Raw genomic sequence first — 18,413 nt, 5'->3', positions numbered from 1 at the left:
CTTACATTACACTTGCAAAAGCAGCTCTCACATTTGCTCATTGCAGTCGCAAAATCATTTCAATTCACCTAGTTTTGGAGGATTTGAGACACAAATTGCCATGCAATTTCCAGAACAAGAGTTTCACAAAGGCTAAACTTGCAGTACTTCAAGTCATGGTCCATGGGAGGAGGAATATTCTTGAATGTCGGAGAAGTCAGAGAAACCACAGTTATGCAGCGAGCTGGGCTGTGGCTTCCTTCTTGTGGCAGATCCTCCCCCTCGTCTGGAAGCTGTTGACTTCTCTTCCAGATGTGGCCGCCTAATCTTTTTAATGACACACTGGTACAGGCAGAGCATAACAGAAATAAAGGTTTAAAAAACAACACAATTAAGACTCCAAGAGATGCAGGGGTGGAAGTGTTGTGTACACACTAAAATTAGAACTTCTGCTTTCACGTAAGTCAATTTTATTTGACTTTTGAAGAGGCAAGAACTCTATAGTTTACATTATAATAATCATTGCATAATCAGGAGGATGTTCCAGTTTTGCTCTGAAGATCTTTCCCCTATAAGGCAATCTATGAGAAAATGTAAAATGCACAGCAGTGGAGAAATGGTTTCAGATAGAAATTCATATTGAAATGGTTATAATCAGGATACCACAATGGGCCTTTCATGGAGACGATAAGTAACTGCTAGCGAGAGTAGTCTTCAAACAAGCTACATGTTTCAGTAACATGTAAGTGAAGGAGCAACAGTGTAGATCTTTCACCAACAGCTTGCACATGTTCTCTAAACAAAATCAAAAAATTAAGTAGGAATTCCCTCGATCGGACATCTGGTACATGCAGGAAGATTTTTATTTTTGTTTCCCCCTTCTCACATTCACAGTTTGGAAATACCAGTTGTTTAAAAGCAGGTGTCTTTGACTTGGTCATCCTCCAGAGAGAACAGGTTGCACAGCTGTCTGGCACACTAACACATATGTACACTGCGCACACAAGCAAGAAAAGAGAGAGAAAGAGACACTTAATGAAAGATAGCAAACAACGTCTTTACTCGGGTGAACTCTGGGTTCTTGTTGGACAGCTCTGGCTAGGGAGATGCTCCTGCTGTGTCTTTTGTATGTACAAGTGGATCAAACAAAAGCGTATTGAGGAATCTCTGGGAAGCCCAAGCTGTCGGAAAGGAATGCCCTCTTTCTTCTCTTGAGGCTCGGTGCTCGGGTCTTAATCAGTCACCAGAGGGGCTGTTGAGCTGGGGCCTCCTGGACACAGCGGGCGGACAGGAACTCACTCACTACTGACCTCACTTGCCGCAATAAAATCTATTAGCTGAACACAGATGGGCCAAAGGCTGGTCGTTGTTGCTGTTGTGATGCATATAAATCAAACTTCTGTTCGCCTTTTCATGATCATACTGTCCGAATCCTTATGTGACTTCTTTCTCAATCCTTGGAATGGCTGAATATATATATATATATATATATATATATATATATATATATATATATATATATATATATATATATATATATATATATATAAGTTTTGTCTGAAATTGTTTAAATACTTAGATAAATAAGAAAATCCAAGCAGTTCCAGAGGTAAAAGCGGAAGTTACTTTGGTCCAGTACAAATAATGGAAACATAAAGGGTGTGTGTTTCCCTCTATAAGAAGGCGGAGTTTTCTCCCTGGGGTCCTGAGCCAAACTGGTGTTACGTAAGTGATACGCTGCTCCTCATCCTGATGTGGAGTTACAGAAGGTTTACAGGCAGCGGGTCTGTGAGCTTGGAGATTGGTCCGCAGATCGGTGGCGGGACATTTTTAAGAAAATTGGCCTTTTATAGCTGAAAATGGGCCTTTTATAGCTGATTGTTAGCCAAAGAAGTGTCTTATGGTCGTAAATCTAATTGAAAACTGACCTTAAACACTGCCAGGATCTTTGGTTGGTTAATGTTCAACTTTGGAAGCTACTGGTGTGCGTGGGGAATTTGGAAATGGGACTTTGCATTTAGGTTTTGAAAGCAGCCAAACGGGACGGTCATGGGCAGCGGAACAAGCCGAGGGAAGAAAGTCGCACCTGCGTGTGTCAGCGAGGTGAAAGTGACCAAAACAACTGCCGGTGTCACTTCACCCAAACAGGACAGCCGTCCATTCAAGCCTCTCCAAATCCATGCCATTTTGCGCAACGCGCGCAACCGTGCGCAACCGGACTGCCACAGCGAGGGACACGACTCTGACTTTTCTCGGGAGGACGATGACATCGAAGGAGAGATGGATACCTTTCTCACGGATTGCAAGGAGCAAGGGAGAGCTGCCGGAAAGACACATCGTCCGAAGAAGACGGTCATCCGATCCAAAACATACGGACTGTGTCATTTCACTCAGGAGGATGACGAGGATCTCAGCTCAGCGACCGAGGAGCCACGTGGCTCACACGGTGGACCAAGAGATGTAAACAAGGGGAGCGGGGACGCTTTCACACCTGCCTGCCCCAGTCAGCGCAGTGTAAGGACTTTTACATTCTACTATTTGATAATTATTGTTGGATAGCACATGATGTATCTGATCGTTTTTAACAGTTTATTATAGATCATTAACAGCGTCATTATATTTGAATAACAATGAGTCAACCCATAATTCCCTTTCTGTCCTCTGGTTTATGTCAGTCCTCCTCTCAGGGCTTTTTGACAAGGGGGACTTTCTTGGAAGCTGTTCCCACATCCGAAAAACAATCGTAAGTAGACAGCTGTAATAAATAATGGATTTTCGAGCTCAGTGGAGTAGTAAAAACCGAGCAGGGGCAGATCAAATTCACCTAAAAGAGATCGAAATACCAACCCATTATTCCCAGGGCAGATCAGATTAGTCAGACGTCTGCAAGCAGGACAGAAACAAACACGTGTCTGTCTGTTGCTGCTTTGTTTAAGGTTCGTGTGAAAACCGGTAGCTCACCTAAAAACAACATATTTCCATAACATGCCTCAAGCACAACTTTACTGAATATATTTCATACTGGCCCTTGATGGCCTTTTAGTGAATCACATTGAAAATTCATCAGTTGATTGTATGATGTTGTTGTGGGTTGATCTAATAATACATCTGGTGTGAAAATAACATATAAAAAATATTAAGCATCGCCTACAATTCCTGTTTTTATTACCATGTTGTTGACATGTCTCTCCACTCTCCACAGGACTTTTGGCAGCTGCCATAGCTCCTCTCTCACCATGCCAGTCATCCTGTACGATGGATCAGAAGAAGAGCTGATGGACACTATTGAGAAAGAGTTTAGTTGACCCCCAGCTGAGAGTGCTGCAGCAAAGCTGTTGTTCCTTTCCAGCTGCCCTCATGAAATACAGCAGTTTGCAAAATGAAGAATAAAAAAGAAATAAGGGAAGCAGGGTTTCTTTAGACAACTTCCTGCTACTAAGGAAGGCTTTACGTTTATTGTATTTAAGCAACAATGTAATGTTGTTTGTATTGAACATAAACTGCTGCACTAATGCCTCTGCATTTACCCAAGTCTTATTTACCAACGTGAAGTAATGTAATCGCAGAGTTGAAACACCAACTTGAACAGGTGCCAGGAGGTTCTCCTCACAGGCCAGGTCTGACAGAAGCCTCCTCGGCGTGTGGCATGGTGTCACTGTCACCCCCCGCTGCTGGCCTCCCACAGAGAACACACACACTTATTTGTTACCTATTACTTCATTTAACTTGTCTGTTAATAAGTTAAGGAGAGAGCACAGACATCTTCCTGGTTTCTAAAACTGAAATAGCAGTGGACGTACATTCTTGTGGCCATACTTTAACATTTTCCACCAGCGGTTTTGTGCATTCAGCGCAATGTGTAAGGTATAGTTTTTCATAAGTGGACACCCTGCAAAGGTATGAGCTGGGATTATTTATTTAAGGTTTCCTTCCTGACCACAGTTCCTGCACTTTTCCACCCTTATGAAGAAGGAATGTGTGACACAGAAACTCTCAGTCAGGCTCAGTTTGGCCCAGCTGCGTTTCAGCCACTTTCCCTTAAAGGCTGCTGCCACTTAGTGGTGGAACACGGAAGTTGTGTGCATGGACACACACTTGACCATTGATGTGATTTATACTTGTCAACAAGCTGCATTTGTCACTGTTTAATGGTAAATCAAAATCAAAAACGTAGAAGAAGAGTTTTGTAATTTTGTTTTATATTGGAAATTAAAATGTATTATTGCTGTATTTTTGATCATGTGTGAATTGGTGTGTTTGTGCGTGTTACTTTAGTTTATACTACCTCTCTTCTAATAATCCACATAAGGCAAAAACAGTTTTTTAATGTGCCATTTTTATTTATCACAGTCATCACAGGTTGTAAGTGTATTCAGCAGGCAGACTGTCCAAAATAAAATCTGCATCTCTAAAACCATAAAATAAAACACCATAAATATGTTTGAACAATATATTTAAAAAATGAAAACTCTGCCCCACAATGTGACTGGAATGTTCACACTGAAGGAAGTACAGTACTTAAATAAGAAATTGTATGATAATGCATTGTTTTTGGCAATGATAACAATATTTGAACTATTTTTTTTTTGAAGGCCTGTAGAAAGTCATCCTCGTCTGTACTGCCGTCAGTAGTTTGGGAGGAAGGAGAGGAAGCTGATATCTGAGTGTCTCACAGTTCTTCAAATTCATTGCAATGTAATCCTCGCAAATCCTGTCAGAAGAAAAAAGCCTGTCATTTTCTCATTTCTATTTTAGGGAAAGATTACATAAGAAAAGTAAATATAACCCTTGTAAATTAAATTATACATCTAAAAGTTTATCTTGATACAATACATTTAATTTAAAACATGACTTTAAAGAAAAAAAACTTTTAAAAGGCAGATATTTTTAATTACCAGAACAGGAGAAGCACAAGTGAATCTAATCAGTAAGCCAGCATGTAGATTATGGAGCTAACACACCGACATGTAATGCATCCATCATTAATTGATATCCATTCCCACTGTTTGACAAGTCAGAATGTCTATTTCTGCTATTACATTATTAGAATGTTCTTTCTGTGGTTGTTTTATAAATGTATCTCTTTGATATTTTCAAAATATAGATTACATGTACATCAGATTTTTACCTGAAAAGAGGATATGGCTGCGTCTGGAAAACAAGTGCATCATTGCAGTGACCCTAAAAAGAAATGTGCAAGATTTGAAAGAGTCCATTTTGAATATCATGCAGGTTTTCTGATGTTTTATTCAGTACAAGGACACTAAACAGCACCTGAACACATCTTCATTATGGAGCTGTTGAGAGTTACTTTACATGTCTCTACACGTAGTTTCAGAGCTGCAACTATGTGAATGTGAATTTACGATGTTTTTAGTGATTTGGTTTGTCGTGAAGATTTTGGGTCTGTAAAATTTTCATTTCACATCTCTTTTTCAGCTTCTAAAATGTCTCTGTGATACTTACGGTGTCAACAAGGAGGATAGAGTCACAGCTTCCACCAAACACAATGACATCAGAGTCTTTGCCTGCACTCGCTGTGTGCCACAACCTTGGACAGGGGGAAATCATGCTATTTAAAATATGCTCACAATTTACAGAATAACAAATAAAAAAATCTGAATTTTTGGTTACACATTTTATAAACATTCATAAATTGCTACCTTGGCTTATTTTTAAAAGGATGCTCAACTTCTCTCCATTTCTTTGTTTTAACATCAAGCAACCACCCATCACCTGATTGAGACAGACGTGTTATTTACACACACAAAAAAACAATAAAAGAACCTAAATTGACCAAAGGAGAATAAAAGTGAAAACAGGGGTACATTTTCTTACTCATTGGTTTGCAGTCTACACTGAGACCTCCAAACAGGAACAATGCGTCTGATACAGCTGTGAGCGTATGCCACGATCTGCCCACTGGAGAGGTGGACGCTGGGATTCTGGAAAACCGATTTTGCACAACGATGTCAAAGACAAACCTATCAACACATTAGCCTGCCATAAAATATCAATGCCAATGCTGAGATAGAAGTCTTGTGGGCACTTGTCTGTCATTGATCACCTCACATACGCACATTTCTGACCACGTCCATGTTTGAAAGTCTAGGCAGTGAATGTCATTCGTCCTGGTTTCCTGCATTTAAAAGAGGAGATGAAGTTACTAATGCAGACTTTGATTTATGTTTCTGTGCTTTCTGCTACTGATGACTTATTGTTGATGTGAATATATGAGAAAAACTGTAAAGCATGTAGAGTTCCCACCATGACTCTGCCTCCACAAACGTATCCTCTACAGCTGATTGCTGCACTGGCATGGGCGGCCCTGGGGGCTGGAGCACGGCCCTGCACACAAAACCTGTCACTGAAAGATCATCTGAAAATTTTGAAATTGTCTCAATACTGCCACACTTCCTTTATCATCCCTTGAATCTCACTTCACAATTCAGAATCTAGTCATTGTTGCATTGAGTGCATAAAAGCACAAATCCCACTCTGACTCCCCCGCTCACATGGGTCTGCGGTTCAATCCAACTGGCTTGCTTGGTGTCAAAAATATGAACCTCATTGTTCCATCCCCAGAAGACATCTTCTATCTGAAAACACATGTTTAGCATACAATTATTCTTATTTATATGAGGGTGTTTATAAGTATTATTGGTCAGTTGTGTCACAAGATGCTGAAATGTATCTCTTTCTGGCCTGACACATTTTAGAACAAAATCTCGTAAAAGTAACAAAAGAAAAACAGAACTCCAAATAACCTGGGTCACTGATATCCTTGTTAAATTATCTTACTGTTGGGATAGCACATGTTGACACCTGTGACAGATTTATAGTCAATAAATATATTACCCATGATGCTTCATCAACAATGAAGCTTCTGTTCCTGCTATCAACATTCGTCAGCAGTTTGCGACCATATCCTCCAAAGTAGATGATCCTGAGGATCATTAATCAAAGATGAGCACAATTACTATCATGCAAGTGCAGATTATGGATTCAGGTGGTAACAGAGTCATCAAAATCCCAAACAAGTAGCTCTTATGTTTTTATTAGTGCTATGTTTTGACCTGCAAGGCATGAAAACTAGTAAAAAAAAAAAAATACAAGCAGAAAGGACACAGAAATCCCATTCATAGCTGGAAATGTGTGTTTTGACCAGTATAAATGAAGCAGTGGTTCATAAAGTAACAGCTCCAACTTCATATTGTCTTGGTTTCAAGGCTTACCTCTCATTGTAAACCCAGCAGGACAGTTTGTCTCGAGGTGAAGGAGCAGAACCGATCTCATGCAAGATCTTCTTCCACATGTATTGACCATCTGTCAGGTTGACACAATAAATCTGTTTGAAGGCAAACAGTGATCACTTCTTCGTGTCAACTTGGCTCAGCCTAAAATGTGACGATTCATTGTGTCAGTGTACTCACACCCTACAGGAGATTTTACACATACCATGCTGTAGGGCTGGGCAATATGGCCAAAATCTTCACAATAAAGGTAAATTCATATATTCATGATGATATATATCACAATGAATCATGTTTTCTTGTAATTCCATAAATAGATAATTGCGTATTACAATATCGTAATCTGATTTCATCACAATATGAACAAATTTAATAAAAACATGTAGCGTATGTGAAGCAATCCATATTCAAGGTGTCATGAACTGTGTGGAGTATCAGTCATCAGCCTCACCTGATTGGTTTGTCCATTGTCATCACAACCTCCAAATATGTACAAGTGTCCATTCAGAGAGCAGCCGCAGGTCCCAGACATAGAGGGAGGGACTTCCCCTGACATGTGAAACACCTCCCTTCAAAAAAAGTGAAAAAGAATGTGGATAAACTACTTAAAATATGACACATTTTTCCAACAACGCCATACAGAAAATCATTCCAGGGAAGCGCTTATTATTCCAAACACAAGATAATTGTGACATGCCTGTGCAGTATCAAAAAACTATGAAAAGCACCAGAAAGAGGGAGAGAATAAGTAAATATTATTATTGTTTTGACCCCAAAAACAGTCACATTTTAATTTATTTTGTATTCTTACCATGCACCTCGTTCTAAGTCGTACACCCAGATTTCATCGTTGGGAAGGAAAACTTCCTCATCAGCAATTGACTGTAGAGAATACAACATGTATTCATGACATAAGTGGCAATATGTCAATGCTATGAAATCATCAATATAGGAGTGAAAATAATTACGTGGAATGTGAAAGCAAGTAAGTTATATGATATACTTTTTAAACCATATTAGCATGCTGGTTTTCTAAATGTACTGTATATTTCTCGTATAGTGTATGTGTGGGTAGTGTGGAGGAGGTTGTCAGATGCTTTACTTGACTCAAAGTAATAATAGTACATTATAAAAAATACTCTTTGACAAAAGTTCTCTATTTAAAATGTTTGACTAAAAGCAAATGTACATAAGTATTTTCTGCAGAATATGATTAATGTATAAACAAAACAAGTGTTAAGCATGCAATCTCAGTCATTTCACAGTGTTATATTATTACATTTATAATTAGTTTTGATTATTATTAATGTATTATTAATTGTGCACCAACATGAAAACAGCATCTTAGCTGTAGTTTTATCTGGATCTGTCACAAGCTGATCATGTGCTGAAAAACAGAGGAGGCAGGTGCTCACCTCATTCCATGGCCTACGACTCTGACTTCTGTGTGTGGTGTTTTATGCCGTCGGGTTTGAATGTATGACATTTATTGTTTTCATGTATTTCAGACCTGCTTCCCTGCTGAGTTGAAGGCGGCTGGCAGTCGGTAGGCAAATAGATCAGTGTGTATTTCAATATTTGGTAATAAAGTGTTTTTAAGATTGTTATTATTTATATATCAGCAGAGCATTAGTGGTCCAGAAGCTGCTCTTTTTGGGGGGTTCTTTTACGTCTAGTCTGCCAATAGTGGGCAAACAGATGTGAGTATTTTTGTTGTTTGTTTTGTTTAGTGTCAGTCTGGCTGCTCCCCTCAGGCAGACTGACAATAAACAATGGTGTTCAAGTGGAGCCCTGCCGCTACCCTGTTAATACAGCTGGGAAGGGAACAGTGAGTAGCTTAAGGTGGGAGAATATGAATTGCAAAGACCTCTGTAATAAAAGCGTCCTACTCTTTACCTCCTATATTGTCTTTCCTTATGCTAGTAGTGGCTTGCAGTGTAACACAGAGGCAATGAACCTGAACCTGAACATGCATTGTATGACGCAGAACAAGCTGAGACACGCAAAACAGCTTGTTGTTGTTGTTGTTGTTTTGCTCACCAAGTAGCCCCCCCACACATAGAGCAGGTCCTCGTCCACCACGGCCGTGTGTCCGCTCCTCTCCCGGGCCACCAGCTCCGAGCAGTGCCTCTCAACTGCGGAGTCCATGACTGGCTGCTATTAATAGAAAGAGAAGCCTTTTGAGCCTTTTGAGAGAAATAGATCTGTCTAAATATGTTGTCTGTGTCAGGTTGTCAGCTGAGATTTTAACAGTCAGGGAAGTAACGCCGAGCAGAGGCAGACACAGACCAGGCTCCTCATGTTGTTGTCCTCGGTGTAAGATAAACATGAGTAGATTATATGGTATTTGTACAACATGCGAAGCAATTATGTCCGGAGGGCTACCCTTACATAATGGTAGGTAAAACAACAAACAACACGCATTACAATAAATTGGCATATTTTACGCTTTTTCTCCGCACAATCGCTTATAAACATACTCACGCGCTACAGATTGCTTTAGTTGTCGTGACGTTTCTTCCTCATCTTGTGAAAAACACCCTCAGTGCAAAAAAAAAAGAGTCTCGTTCCACTCCCTTAAGCTGCGTCAAAACAGTGACAGAGTTAATGCATAGCTTCCGGTCCTTATGTGCTTGTCAAAATAAAAGTTTTTTGTCGGGGTCACTGAGTTCAAACTAGGGTGTCGCAATGTTTACAGTGTTTGCATTCTGGCGTCGAGTTACACTGAGGTTCAGTCACAGCGGGTGGGACTTTAAATCCCGTAAATCCACGACCAATAAAACTTTGTGATTTTCAGAAAAGAGAATGTTACAATGATGAATTGAATTAATTAACTTCCAGAGAAATAACAAAGTCAAATTCACTGTATTGGGTTTTTTAAATCAGCAGCACCCATGGCTTTTGCATTCATCCGGTTCTTGTTTGATATCGTAAAAACAGTGTAATTGCAGAGTTATAGCGCTATAGGAGGCTCTCCTCACACAGACAATACTGTTGAACTGGCTCCTTGGTCACACCACGATAAGATATCATTTGATGACAAGATTCAGACACATTTAAACATAAAAGCCTGCTGTTACTTAATGTTGAACCACAACTATTTTGAGTACTTGAATATGCATGTGACAAATATGTTGAAACAATAGATCAGTTTGAAGTTAAACACTGACAACTTCAAGTCAACTCTGCTCAGTAATAGACTCATAGACAAAATCTCAACAGGCGAGCAGGACTGCAACAACATCCCACCTCACTCTCTCTGCCAATCCCAGTTAGTTAGGCTCACTTGTAGGTAGTGAGAAGGATTGACTGGTTTAACAGTTTCACAGGTCATGAGACCTTCACTGACCTCCTGAACTCAGTAAATGCAATAACCATTACTTTTATCTCGAACAACTTATTCCTGTCAACACAATAACACTTATAACATAACAGGTAAACATTACATGTCACTTAGTCCATTACAGTACTATCCTGGCTGTTCTGTACAAATTCTAAAACAAACAAAAATGAGGACAGTTCTTTATCAAATTCCTGTTAATTTGGCCAGCACTACTAAATCTGTCCCATCTACCAAATCCATGTAGTGTAGGTGTCTGTGTCTGTGTGAGTGTCACAGACTTTATAGAGTGTCACTGCCATCCATAGTAATCACACTATTTTCTCAGATGTCCGCATCACTTGATCGGTCTCTCCATACTCACCAACATCTTCAAATATACATGAATCATGTTGAATAGTTACCTTCAGAATAAGAATAATGGTGTTTAACTATCAGGTCCATGAATGACACAGCTTGCAGCAACAACAAGACAGAAGGCAGTTCAGAGCAAGTACAACTTTTTCACAAAGAACAACAAAAAACAGAAACAGAAAGAAAAAAATGAATGAATTAAGAAAACAATCATTTCTATGAATTATGTTTTGACCTGAACCAGCTTTATTTTTAAGTTATTCAATAACATATCCTCGCTCATAATTATAGCCAGATTGCATTACTGGGTAGACACATGTCTTAAGAGAATAAATGTAGTCTATTAATATGCAATTATATGTGCAATTGTACATATGTTATTACTAATTTGACACCCCAAATTCCTGGTTCTTGAATGATTTTAAACATATACCCCTATCTCAAAAAGTAATGTAAGGCCAGCTGTGTTATTGTTGTTTTTTTGATTGATGGATGGATAAATGGATCTGTTTTATGGAATAAATCATTAAAAAACAATCCCAAACTGTCAACAAAAATTGTAATCAATCTAAAGCAGCTGATCCAGGGGCAACCAAGGGAGGTAAATAGAAACAGAAAAGTATGAATCCTGAATAACAAAACAAAGTTGTGTGTGTGTCAGTGTAAATGACATGAAGTTACCTGTGTGAAGGGTTGAAATAGTAGATGTCACGTATGATTGGGGTACAACACATGGGCAGTAAAATCTGATCTGCACCTGCCGTAACCAAAGAGCACCAAGAGTGACACCACCTCTTTATTTCTAGCGCCATCAGCTGCAAACCTCGAACATTGCAGCTTCAGTTGAATTGCATGTGTCATACCTCACAGTTCAAGATCGTCCCAGCCTCTTCTGTGTCAAATTGACTAGAAAAGATACCACTTCTGGTCTTCTTTTCTCACCAAAATAAAAGTAATTTACATGACCACTGCACGGTTAGAAGTTATCATTGCTATTCTTATACAATACGCCAAGTAGTAATAATTGTGATGGTGTACATGTAAAATAACGCAACATAAACTAAAAATGATGTCACTTAATTTTAATAGTGAAACAGGAAACACAGTTTTAGGGAATTAGACGAACAATACACAAATAAACATGAGATTGAAAGTTCCGAAATTAATAAAAACATGTAAATGGAGAGTTGAAATTGTGCATTGAAGCAATTGAAGCTAAACATTGTATTGATTTTTAAAAACTCTCTTGTTGCTTTACTTAGTAGCGCGTGATTCTTCAGCGGAAGTGATGAAATACATGCGGAAGTTGATATTTAGCGCCAAATCTTGAGTTGGACCACAACAACCATGGATGTACCTCGCCAAATAAAGACAAAAGTCTCCGCTGGCTTCAAGATGCGGGGACTTATGCTACGACCGTATGTATTTTAATAATAGCTGGCCGTTGTTGTGATGTGTTTTACTCATACTGTGACGTTACTGCCCTCCATGAAGCAAGAAAGATAACACACGTCTCGACGGTCCATTCTTCCATCTTAAGTTAATGATAGTGGCATTCAACAAGCTGAGTTTACAACATAAAGCAGACTGTGGTTTTGTGTTGATTGAATTTTGTCCTCCACCAAAGCCAGGAGGTGCCCTGTGGTGCCCTTTAATCGCTTAACGTTACACATGAAATGTCTATGTAACCGCTTTTAATCTCGCACTCTTAGTTTAAATGCCTGCAGTAATGCTTCTTCAACTAACTATAACCAAGTTTGGCACTATAACGTCACCTGGTTGCAGGGATTAACTGAAATTGCTTTCACCCCCTACACACACACACACACACACACACACACACACACACACACACACACACACACTGAATCCTCAACTCCTTTCAATGCTCACACTTTAGGTGACACTTAAAAATAGCTTACATTTAAATATGTAATATCTAACAAATGAACATTTAAAAAATATTTTAGCCTGTTAGTTTCTCAAGCGTAAAAATTAAGATGACGTGTGAACTGTTTCCAGGGCATTTTTTAACATTGAAGTAAGCACATGCGTCAAAAGAAATAAATTATAACAACATGCACGTTTTCTTGTTTTGTCCCTCCAGCGAGGCCAGCAGACACCTGGTGGAAGTCCTGGAGTCTGTCAACGCCTCTGAACTGGATGATATTATTGAAAAGGTCTTGGATGCAGTGGAAAAGCAACCATGTAAGAACAGTACTGTCTCTACGGATCACTGTTTAGTGCACAATGTGTTTTCTTGAAGCATGCTTGCAGGTTGTGACCACAGTGTGTGTTTTTCAACAGTGTCCTCTAGTATGATAGAGCTGTCTGTGGTGGAGATTGCAGTTCAGGATTGCACTCAGTCTTGTGATGAAACCATGTAAGTTCAACAATTAGACTGTGCACCACATTCTACAAGGTTGAATTTCCTTAAGCTAAAAGTTGTCTAACTCTCTTCCAGAGATAATGTTTTTAACATTATTGGAGCCTTTGATGTGCCCAGATACATTTACAGCGTGGAGCGGAAGAAATTTGTACCGTGAGTGAAAGGACCATTTCTCGTTTTGTGTCAAAATCAACCGCAAATGATGTCAATTAGAATTGTTTTATTGGTGTTGGTGTTAGACCCAGTTAATACACTTGCAGATACAGTTTTTACTTTGGATTTTTCTATCAGTATTACCATGACGAGTCATCCAGCACCCAGTCTGTGTGGTTTGGCCAAAGACAAAGCTGAACTCTTCAGGGAGCGCTACACCATTTTACAACAGGTCAGGGACTTTCTGGTCATTAATGAATGTCCAGACGGTGGAGCTGATCCACTCCCTTCACTGCTATTTACAGTATGTGTAGCTTGTTGTACTTACACAGACATATTTTTGTAGCGTATCCATCGGCACCAGCTCTTCACCCCACCTGCAATAGGCGCTGCTGTTGACGAGGGTCAAAACAAATTTCAGGTAACAAATCTTAAAACTCTAATTGAAAACAAAATGCATCTTACTGTTTTGCAACACTAACAGATTGGTTGTTATTGTTGGTCTTTTGTAGCTCAAAACAATTGAAGCCCTGCTTGGTAGCACATCTAAACTGGGAGAAGTGATTGTACTCGGGATGATCACACAGATGAAAGAGGTGAGTTAGGGAAGATCTCGGACGTGTTCCCGTTTTTCACTCAACGTATTATCTAGTTTCTGAAACATGTGTTAATTTTTGTTTCAGGGTAAATTTTACCTGGAGGACCCAAGTGGAACAGTACAGCTTGAAATGTCCAAAGCAATATCCTTTCATATATTTGTGTGAGCTGATCATCAAAAACTACTTTATATCATACAATATGTTGTGGCTTTTAAAGTGGATGTATTCCTTAACGAGGTTCTCACCAGTTTCATAACGGCCTGTACACAGAATCCTGCTTTGTACTGGCAGAGGGTAAGATAACTACAAATACTACAACTGCAGTGAATAAAACAACAAAAATGTAGTAAGATCATAACAAAGTATTATTCCATACATATATTACAGTGACGGTTTTGTCCTGCAGGTTGGTACGAGGACTCTGTTTTCCACGTTAATGGCTTCGGGTTTCCACCAACAGAGTTGTCATCGGCCACAAGGTTAGTGGATTGGAAGAAAAGTGTTGAGACTAATTTTCATTGCAAGCCAAAGTAGTGAACTGCTAGTGTAGCAATATATACAGCCTGACATTAGATATTGGAGGAAGTCTTTAGGTTTTCATGGTGGGAGAATAGAGGGAGAATCTAGTTTCATATCTGTGAAGGTGTTTACCTTATTGATGATATGCAAAGAAAATGTCATTGAAGTAACATCACGGTAAATTCCATCAATTATTTTCTCCATTGCAAAGTATCGAGTCTCCAATTACAATATACTATATTCATTTAAAAATATGATGTATTTCAGCTATAAGTTCAGCATTACGTTACCTTTCCAGAATGCTTAACCCTTGTCGATATTGTGTGTTGTATAAAGGACACAGTGACTCACTGACACCCCTTGCTTTATTGCCAGGGCATACTATGGCAATCTGAACTTCTTTGGTGGTCCATCCACCACTTCGGTGAAGGCTTCAGCGAAGCTGAAGCAGCTGGAGGAGGAGAATGAAGATGCCATGTTCGTAATTGTTTCTGATGTTTGGCTGGACAATGTTGAAGTGATGGAAAAGCTCAATACTATGTTCTCAGGTCTGGTATTGCATTCAGTGTATACTTTACAGGTTCAGATTAATGCACAACATGAATATGCAATCCCTTTAACCTTCGCTTTGTTTCTTCTTGCAGGCTATGCTTCGATGCCTCCTACCAGTTTCATTTTGTGTGGAAACTTCTCTTCTGCCCCGTATGGAAAAACACAGATCAAATCACTCAAAGGTGGCACTTTGGGCTCCTCATCACTCATAACCTACTGTAGATTTTGAGATCTGTGTGTGTGTGTGTGTGTGTGTGTGTGTGTGTGTGTGTGTGTGTGTGTGTGTGTGTGTGTGTGTGTGTGTGTGTGTGTGTGTATTAAAGGGATAAATGGACCGCGTTTCAAAATCTAATAATTTGTTCTCCTTTTAGACTCACTGAAGGCTCTTGCTGATGCTATATGTGCGTACCCCAGCATTCACAGCAGGTAGGATCTGATAGTTGTTACTGTAGTCTGTTCTATTCTTAAGGGTTCCCTGCAGATTTCTTCCCCTCTGGTAGTGCTGTGGAGCTGTTTTTTGTGTGTGAGTGAGTTCCTGTTTTTTTTTATCTAGTGCACATGCAGGTGACACAATACACTGCTGTCAATGGTTTCACCCTAGTCCACTGATCTGCGGGTGGTAGTAACGTACCAAGAAATGTTGCAATGCTGGATTTAAAATACTTGAAACCCGTTTTGCAACTGTGGAAGCAAATGCATTGAACGTGTTTGCTAGAGCTAAACACGGAATGTCAACATAAGTTTTGTTTGTTAATAAGAAAACTCCACAGAGCACCTTGAACTATTCAATGTCAATGTGTTTGACCTAAATGTGTTCACCCTTCTTATCCTGCAGTTGTCGCTTTGTGTTTGTTCCTGGCCCTGAAGACCCTGGTCCAGGCACCATACTGCCACGGTAAACATTCAGAGACAACTGCTTTTCAACATCATTATGTGAGTTCTGTTTAAAAGTTTGGACACATTTTAATTGATATTTTTTCCTTAGGCCTCCTTTGGCAGATCATATCACAGAGGAGTTCAGACAGAGGGTGCCATTTTCTGTGTTCACTACTAACCCATGCAGGTAAAACATATGAGCCATTTAAAAAAAGTTTCACAAAGTATTTGTTTTGTAGAGTTATCTGGTGTACACAAGATTGGTTTGTAAGCCTTTGAGAAATGTGTCACTGGACATTTTGACAGTGTTTCTGTTTTAGAAACTAAAAGTGGCCTGCTTTGTTTTCTGTGTCAGAATCCAGTACTGCAGCCAAGAGATTGTCATCATCAGGGAAGACCTGGTCAACAAGATGTGCAGGAACTGCATCCGGTTGCCTAATAACAATCTTGACATTCCAAATCATGTGAGTTTCAGCTTCTCTGAACAAACCTTCGTACTGAGGGACATTCTTCTCATTAAAAAGACGTACAGTATTATTACTTGAGTTGTCAGAGGTTTTAGTTTCCTTTATACGTCGTCATTTTAGTTTTTGGCATGAATTCAAAGTGCTCCTTAAGCAATGAGTTTTTTCTGCAAAGATGTTTGTAAATAATCAGCCTTGGTCTCATTTCTGACAAAACACAATTTGAAATGTTCTCCTCTTCTTCCCAGTTTGTTAAGACCATCTTATCCCAGGGTCACTTGACTCCACTCCCTCTGTATGTCTGTCCTGTTTTCTGGGCGTACGACTACTCCCTGCGGGTCTACCCAGTCCCTGATGTCATAATCTTCGCAGACAAATACGACCCATTCAGCATTAAAAACACTGACTGCCTCTGTGTCAACCCGGTAAGAAACAGAAGCCTGAAATTATTCTTAAAAATAAATAAATCATTGTTTATATTTTTCTGTCAATATCACAAGTTATATCATTGTCCTGTCTCAATGTGCACTCATGTATTTGTCAATAATTTATCTCTACAGGGTTCATTCCCCAAAAGTGGCTTCACATTTAAGGTGTATTACCCATCCAGCAGAACTGTTGAGGACAGGTGGGATGAGTTCTACAGGTTTTCTCCACAAATATTCACTACAGATAACTGTAGTTTCAAATGTCATACTAATCGGTTATGTTTTTGTGTTCGCAGCAAACTTCAGGGACTCTAAAGAAAATCAGGGACTAAGAAGTGGATCTGAGTCAATTGTTTTGTACATGGCTTATGTATGATACTGAATGTAAAAATGGATTGGTATTCAAATTACTGTTGTGTTTTATTTTTGTATGTATCTGTAACATAGATCTGTATGTATGTCTGTCATGAATAATAAAAGGTTTTATTCATTATACAGAACATCCTGACATCTTTGTGTAAGCCCAACTATCAGCCCATTATTGAGCAATCTCTATATAGTAACTATACTAACTAAGTATATAGTCTAACGTGCATTGTTTGGACCTGCAATTGTATGTGAATATCTCAACGTAAGGCTGTGGTCTTTCACTGCAGCTTTAACATAGAGAGTTTTCACCTTTTTTTTCAGAGTAAAGAGAACTAAATCCCATATATAGTCAAAAGACAAAGTAACTAACTTTTGAGGCCTATTGTTAAGCAAGCACCTGGCCTGACAAAATAGACGTAAAACAACTCTGCAGGAAGAAGAGCCATCAATGGTACATGGCCTTTAGTTCAGACCTGTCGACCTCGTGAGGTTCAGACAGCAGGATGCAAGATGTAAAGCTGTTTTAACAAGATTAGATCTACGTGGCACCAGGAGGCCCGGAAATCTGGACTTGGAGGTTTCTCTCAGGGTCCAGGGTCATAAATTAAGATAAGGAGAGGCAGCAAATGGTGTTGGGGGTTCTGCTATGTTAAAGGTGAAAGTGTGTTTTATTTCTTTAATACAATATAGTGATGCTCAGGTTGGAATAGAATGTGTCTGCTAGAGACCGTGATCCACCTTGCATAAGAGAACAATATATTGAGGAAGTACTCTTGACATATACTCAACGCTTGGCAAGTTTTAATGTACAATGTGAGGAGCAGAAAACGTGGGGCCCATTTCCCTCAGCACCTCTGTAAGGGAGGGTCAAGAGGTTTGATATATGACCAAAAGTCAAGAGTTTAGGTAGATGCACTTAGGCGTGTTAGGTGAAGAGTCGTAGCAATACGTAGGTGTAATTGAGTTAATTATTTCCCCCGCACTTTCAGTAGAGCCTCTAATCTCCTATCTTCACAGTTTTTCTTCTACATACTTTTTAAGTTGCATTTGTAACTTGTATCGCAGTCTAAATCAAGCCAGCGTAGCCTTTATTTTGTTTTCGTCAATCCACCTGAGCACCCGAGGCAGAGCTTCACGA

General features: G+C 39.4%; 3 protein-coding genes across 3 annotated transcripts; 2 read left to right on the top strand and 1 right to left on the bottom strand.

Annotated features, from left to right (window-relative positions):
- The first annotated feature begins 1,959 nt into the window (after window positions 1-1,959).
- LOC306735830 (uncharacterized protein) lies at window positions 1,960-4,209 on the top strand. Its single transcript, XM_079217390.1, has 3 exons — window positions 1,960-2,493; window positions 2,655-2,722; window positions 3,182-4,209. The coding sequence occupies exons 1-3, from the start codon at window positions 2,029-2,031 to the stop codon at window positions 3,282-3,284; spliced, it is 636 nt and encodes a 211-aa protein (XP_079073516.1). The 5' UTR covers window positions 1,960-2,028; the 3' UTR covers window positions 3,285-4,209.
- An 86-nt stretch (window positions 4,210-4,295) lies between these two features.
- LOC306734182 (kelch domain-containing protein 1) lies at window positions 4,296-9,835 on the bottom strand. Its single transcript, XM_079215519.1, has 14 exons — window positions 9,717-9,835; window positions 9,273-9,389; window positions 8,044-8,114; window positions 7,684-7,801; window positions 7,215-7,327; window positions 6,838-6,925; window positions 6,495-6,578; window positions 6,247-6,327; window positions 6,060-6,118; window positions 5,818-5,924; window positions 5,643-5,715; window positions 5,446-5,530; window positions 5,108-5,160; window positions 4,296-4,690 (listed from the first exon to the last, which is right to left on the bottom strand). The coding sequence occupies exons 2-14, from the start codon at window positions 9,378-9,380 to the stop codon at window positions 4,555-4,557; spliced, it is 1,176 nt and encodes a 391-aa protein (XP_079071645.1). The 5' UTR covers window positions 9,381-9,389; window positions 9,717-9,835; the 3' UTR covers window positions 4,296-4,554.
- A 2,437-nt stretch (window positions 9,836-12,272) lies between these two features.
- Window positions 12,273-17,347, top strand: pole2 (polymerase (DNA directed), epsilon 2). Its single transcript, XM_079224611.1, has 19 exons — window positions 12,273-12,344; window positions 13,034-13,134; window positions 13,234-13,309; window positions 13,391-13,468; window positions 13,607-13,700; window positions 13,815-13,889; window positions 13,981-14,064; window positions 14,152-14,226; window positions 14,316-14,361; window positions 14,474-14,546; window positions 14,962-15,134; window positions 15,231-15,320; window positions 15,510-15,564; window positions 15,974-16,033; window positions 16,124-16,201; window positions 16,370-16,478; window positions 16,727-16,903; window positions 17,039-17,106; window positions 17,203-17,347. The coding sequence occupies exons 1-19, from the start codon at window positions 12,274-12,276 to the stop codon at window positions 17,219-17,221; spliced, it is 1,602 nt and encodes a 533-aa protein (XP_079080737.1). The 5' UTR covers window position 12,273; the 3' UTR covers window positions 17,222-17,347.
- Window positions 17,348-18,413: the final 1,066 nt, after the last annotated feature.

This window comes from Taurulus bubalis (genome assembly GCF_910589615.1).
Source record: "Taurulus bubalis genome assembly, chromosome: 1".
In the NCBI taxonomy this organism is placed as follows: Eukaryota; Metazoa; Chordata; class Actinopteri; order Perciformes; family Cottidae; genus Taurulus; species Taurulus bubalis.
The sequence above is the reverse complement of the archived record's forward strand: the minus strand, read 5'-3'. Positions and strand labels throughout refer to the sequence as shown.

Excerpts from the sequence above, each read along its gene's own strand:
- LOC306735830 (XM_079217390.1), top strand. The coding sequence starts at position 2,029 with ATGGGCAGCGGAACAAGCCGAGGGAAGAAAGTCGCACCTGCGTGTGTC. Across the intron at positions 2,494-2,654 it reads CCTGCCCCAGTCAGCGCAGT|TCCTCCTCTCAGGGCTTTTT; the intron begins GTAAGGACTTTT and ends GGTTTATGTCAG. Across the intron at positions 2,723-3,181 it reads CCCACATCCGAAAAACAATC|GACTTTTGGCAGCTGCCATA; the intron begins GTAAGTAGACAG and ends CACTCTCCACAG.
- LOC306734182 (XM_079215519.1), bottom strand. The coding sequence starts at position 9,380 with ATGGACTCCGCAGTTGAGAGGCACTGCTCGGAGCTGGTGGCCCGGGAG. Across the intron at positions 6,119-6,246 it reads TTTGTGGAGGCAGAGTCATG|GAAACCAGGACGAATGACAT; the intron begins GTGGGAACTCTA and ends TTTTAAATGCAG. Across the intron at positions 5,161-5,445 it reads CTATCCTCCTTGTTGACACC|GGTCACTGCAATGATGCACT; the intron begins GTAAGTATCACA and ends ATTTCTTTTTAG.
- pole2 (XM_079224611.1), top strand. The coding sequence starts at position 12,274 with ATGGATGTACCTCGCCAAATAAAGACAAAAGTCTCCGCTGGCTTCAAG. Across the intron at positions 13,469-13,606 it reads GAGCGGAAGAAATTTGTACC|TATTACCATGACGAGTCATC; the intron begins GTGAGTGAAAGG and ends TTTTTCTATCAG. Across the intron at positions 14,547-14,961 it reads GAGTTGTCATCGGCCACAAG|GGCATACTATGGCAATCTGA; the intron begins GTTAGTGGATTG and ends CTTTATTGCCAG.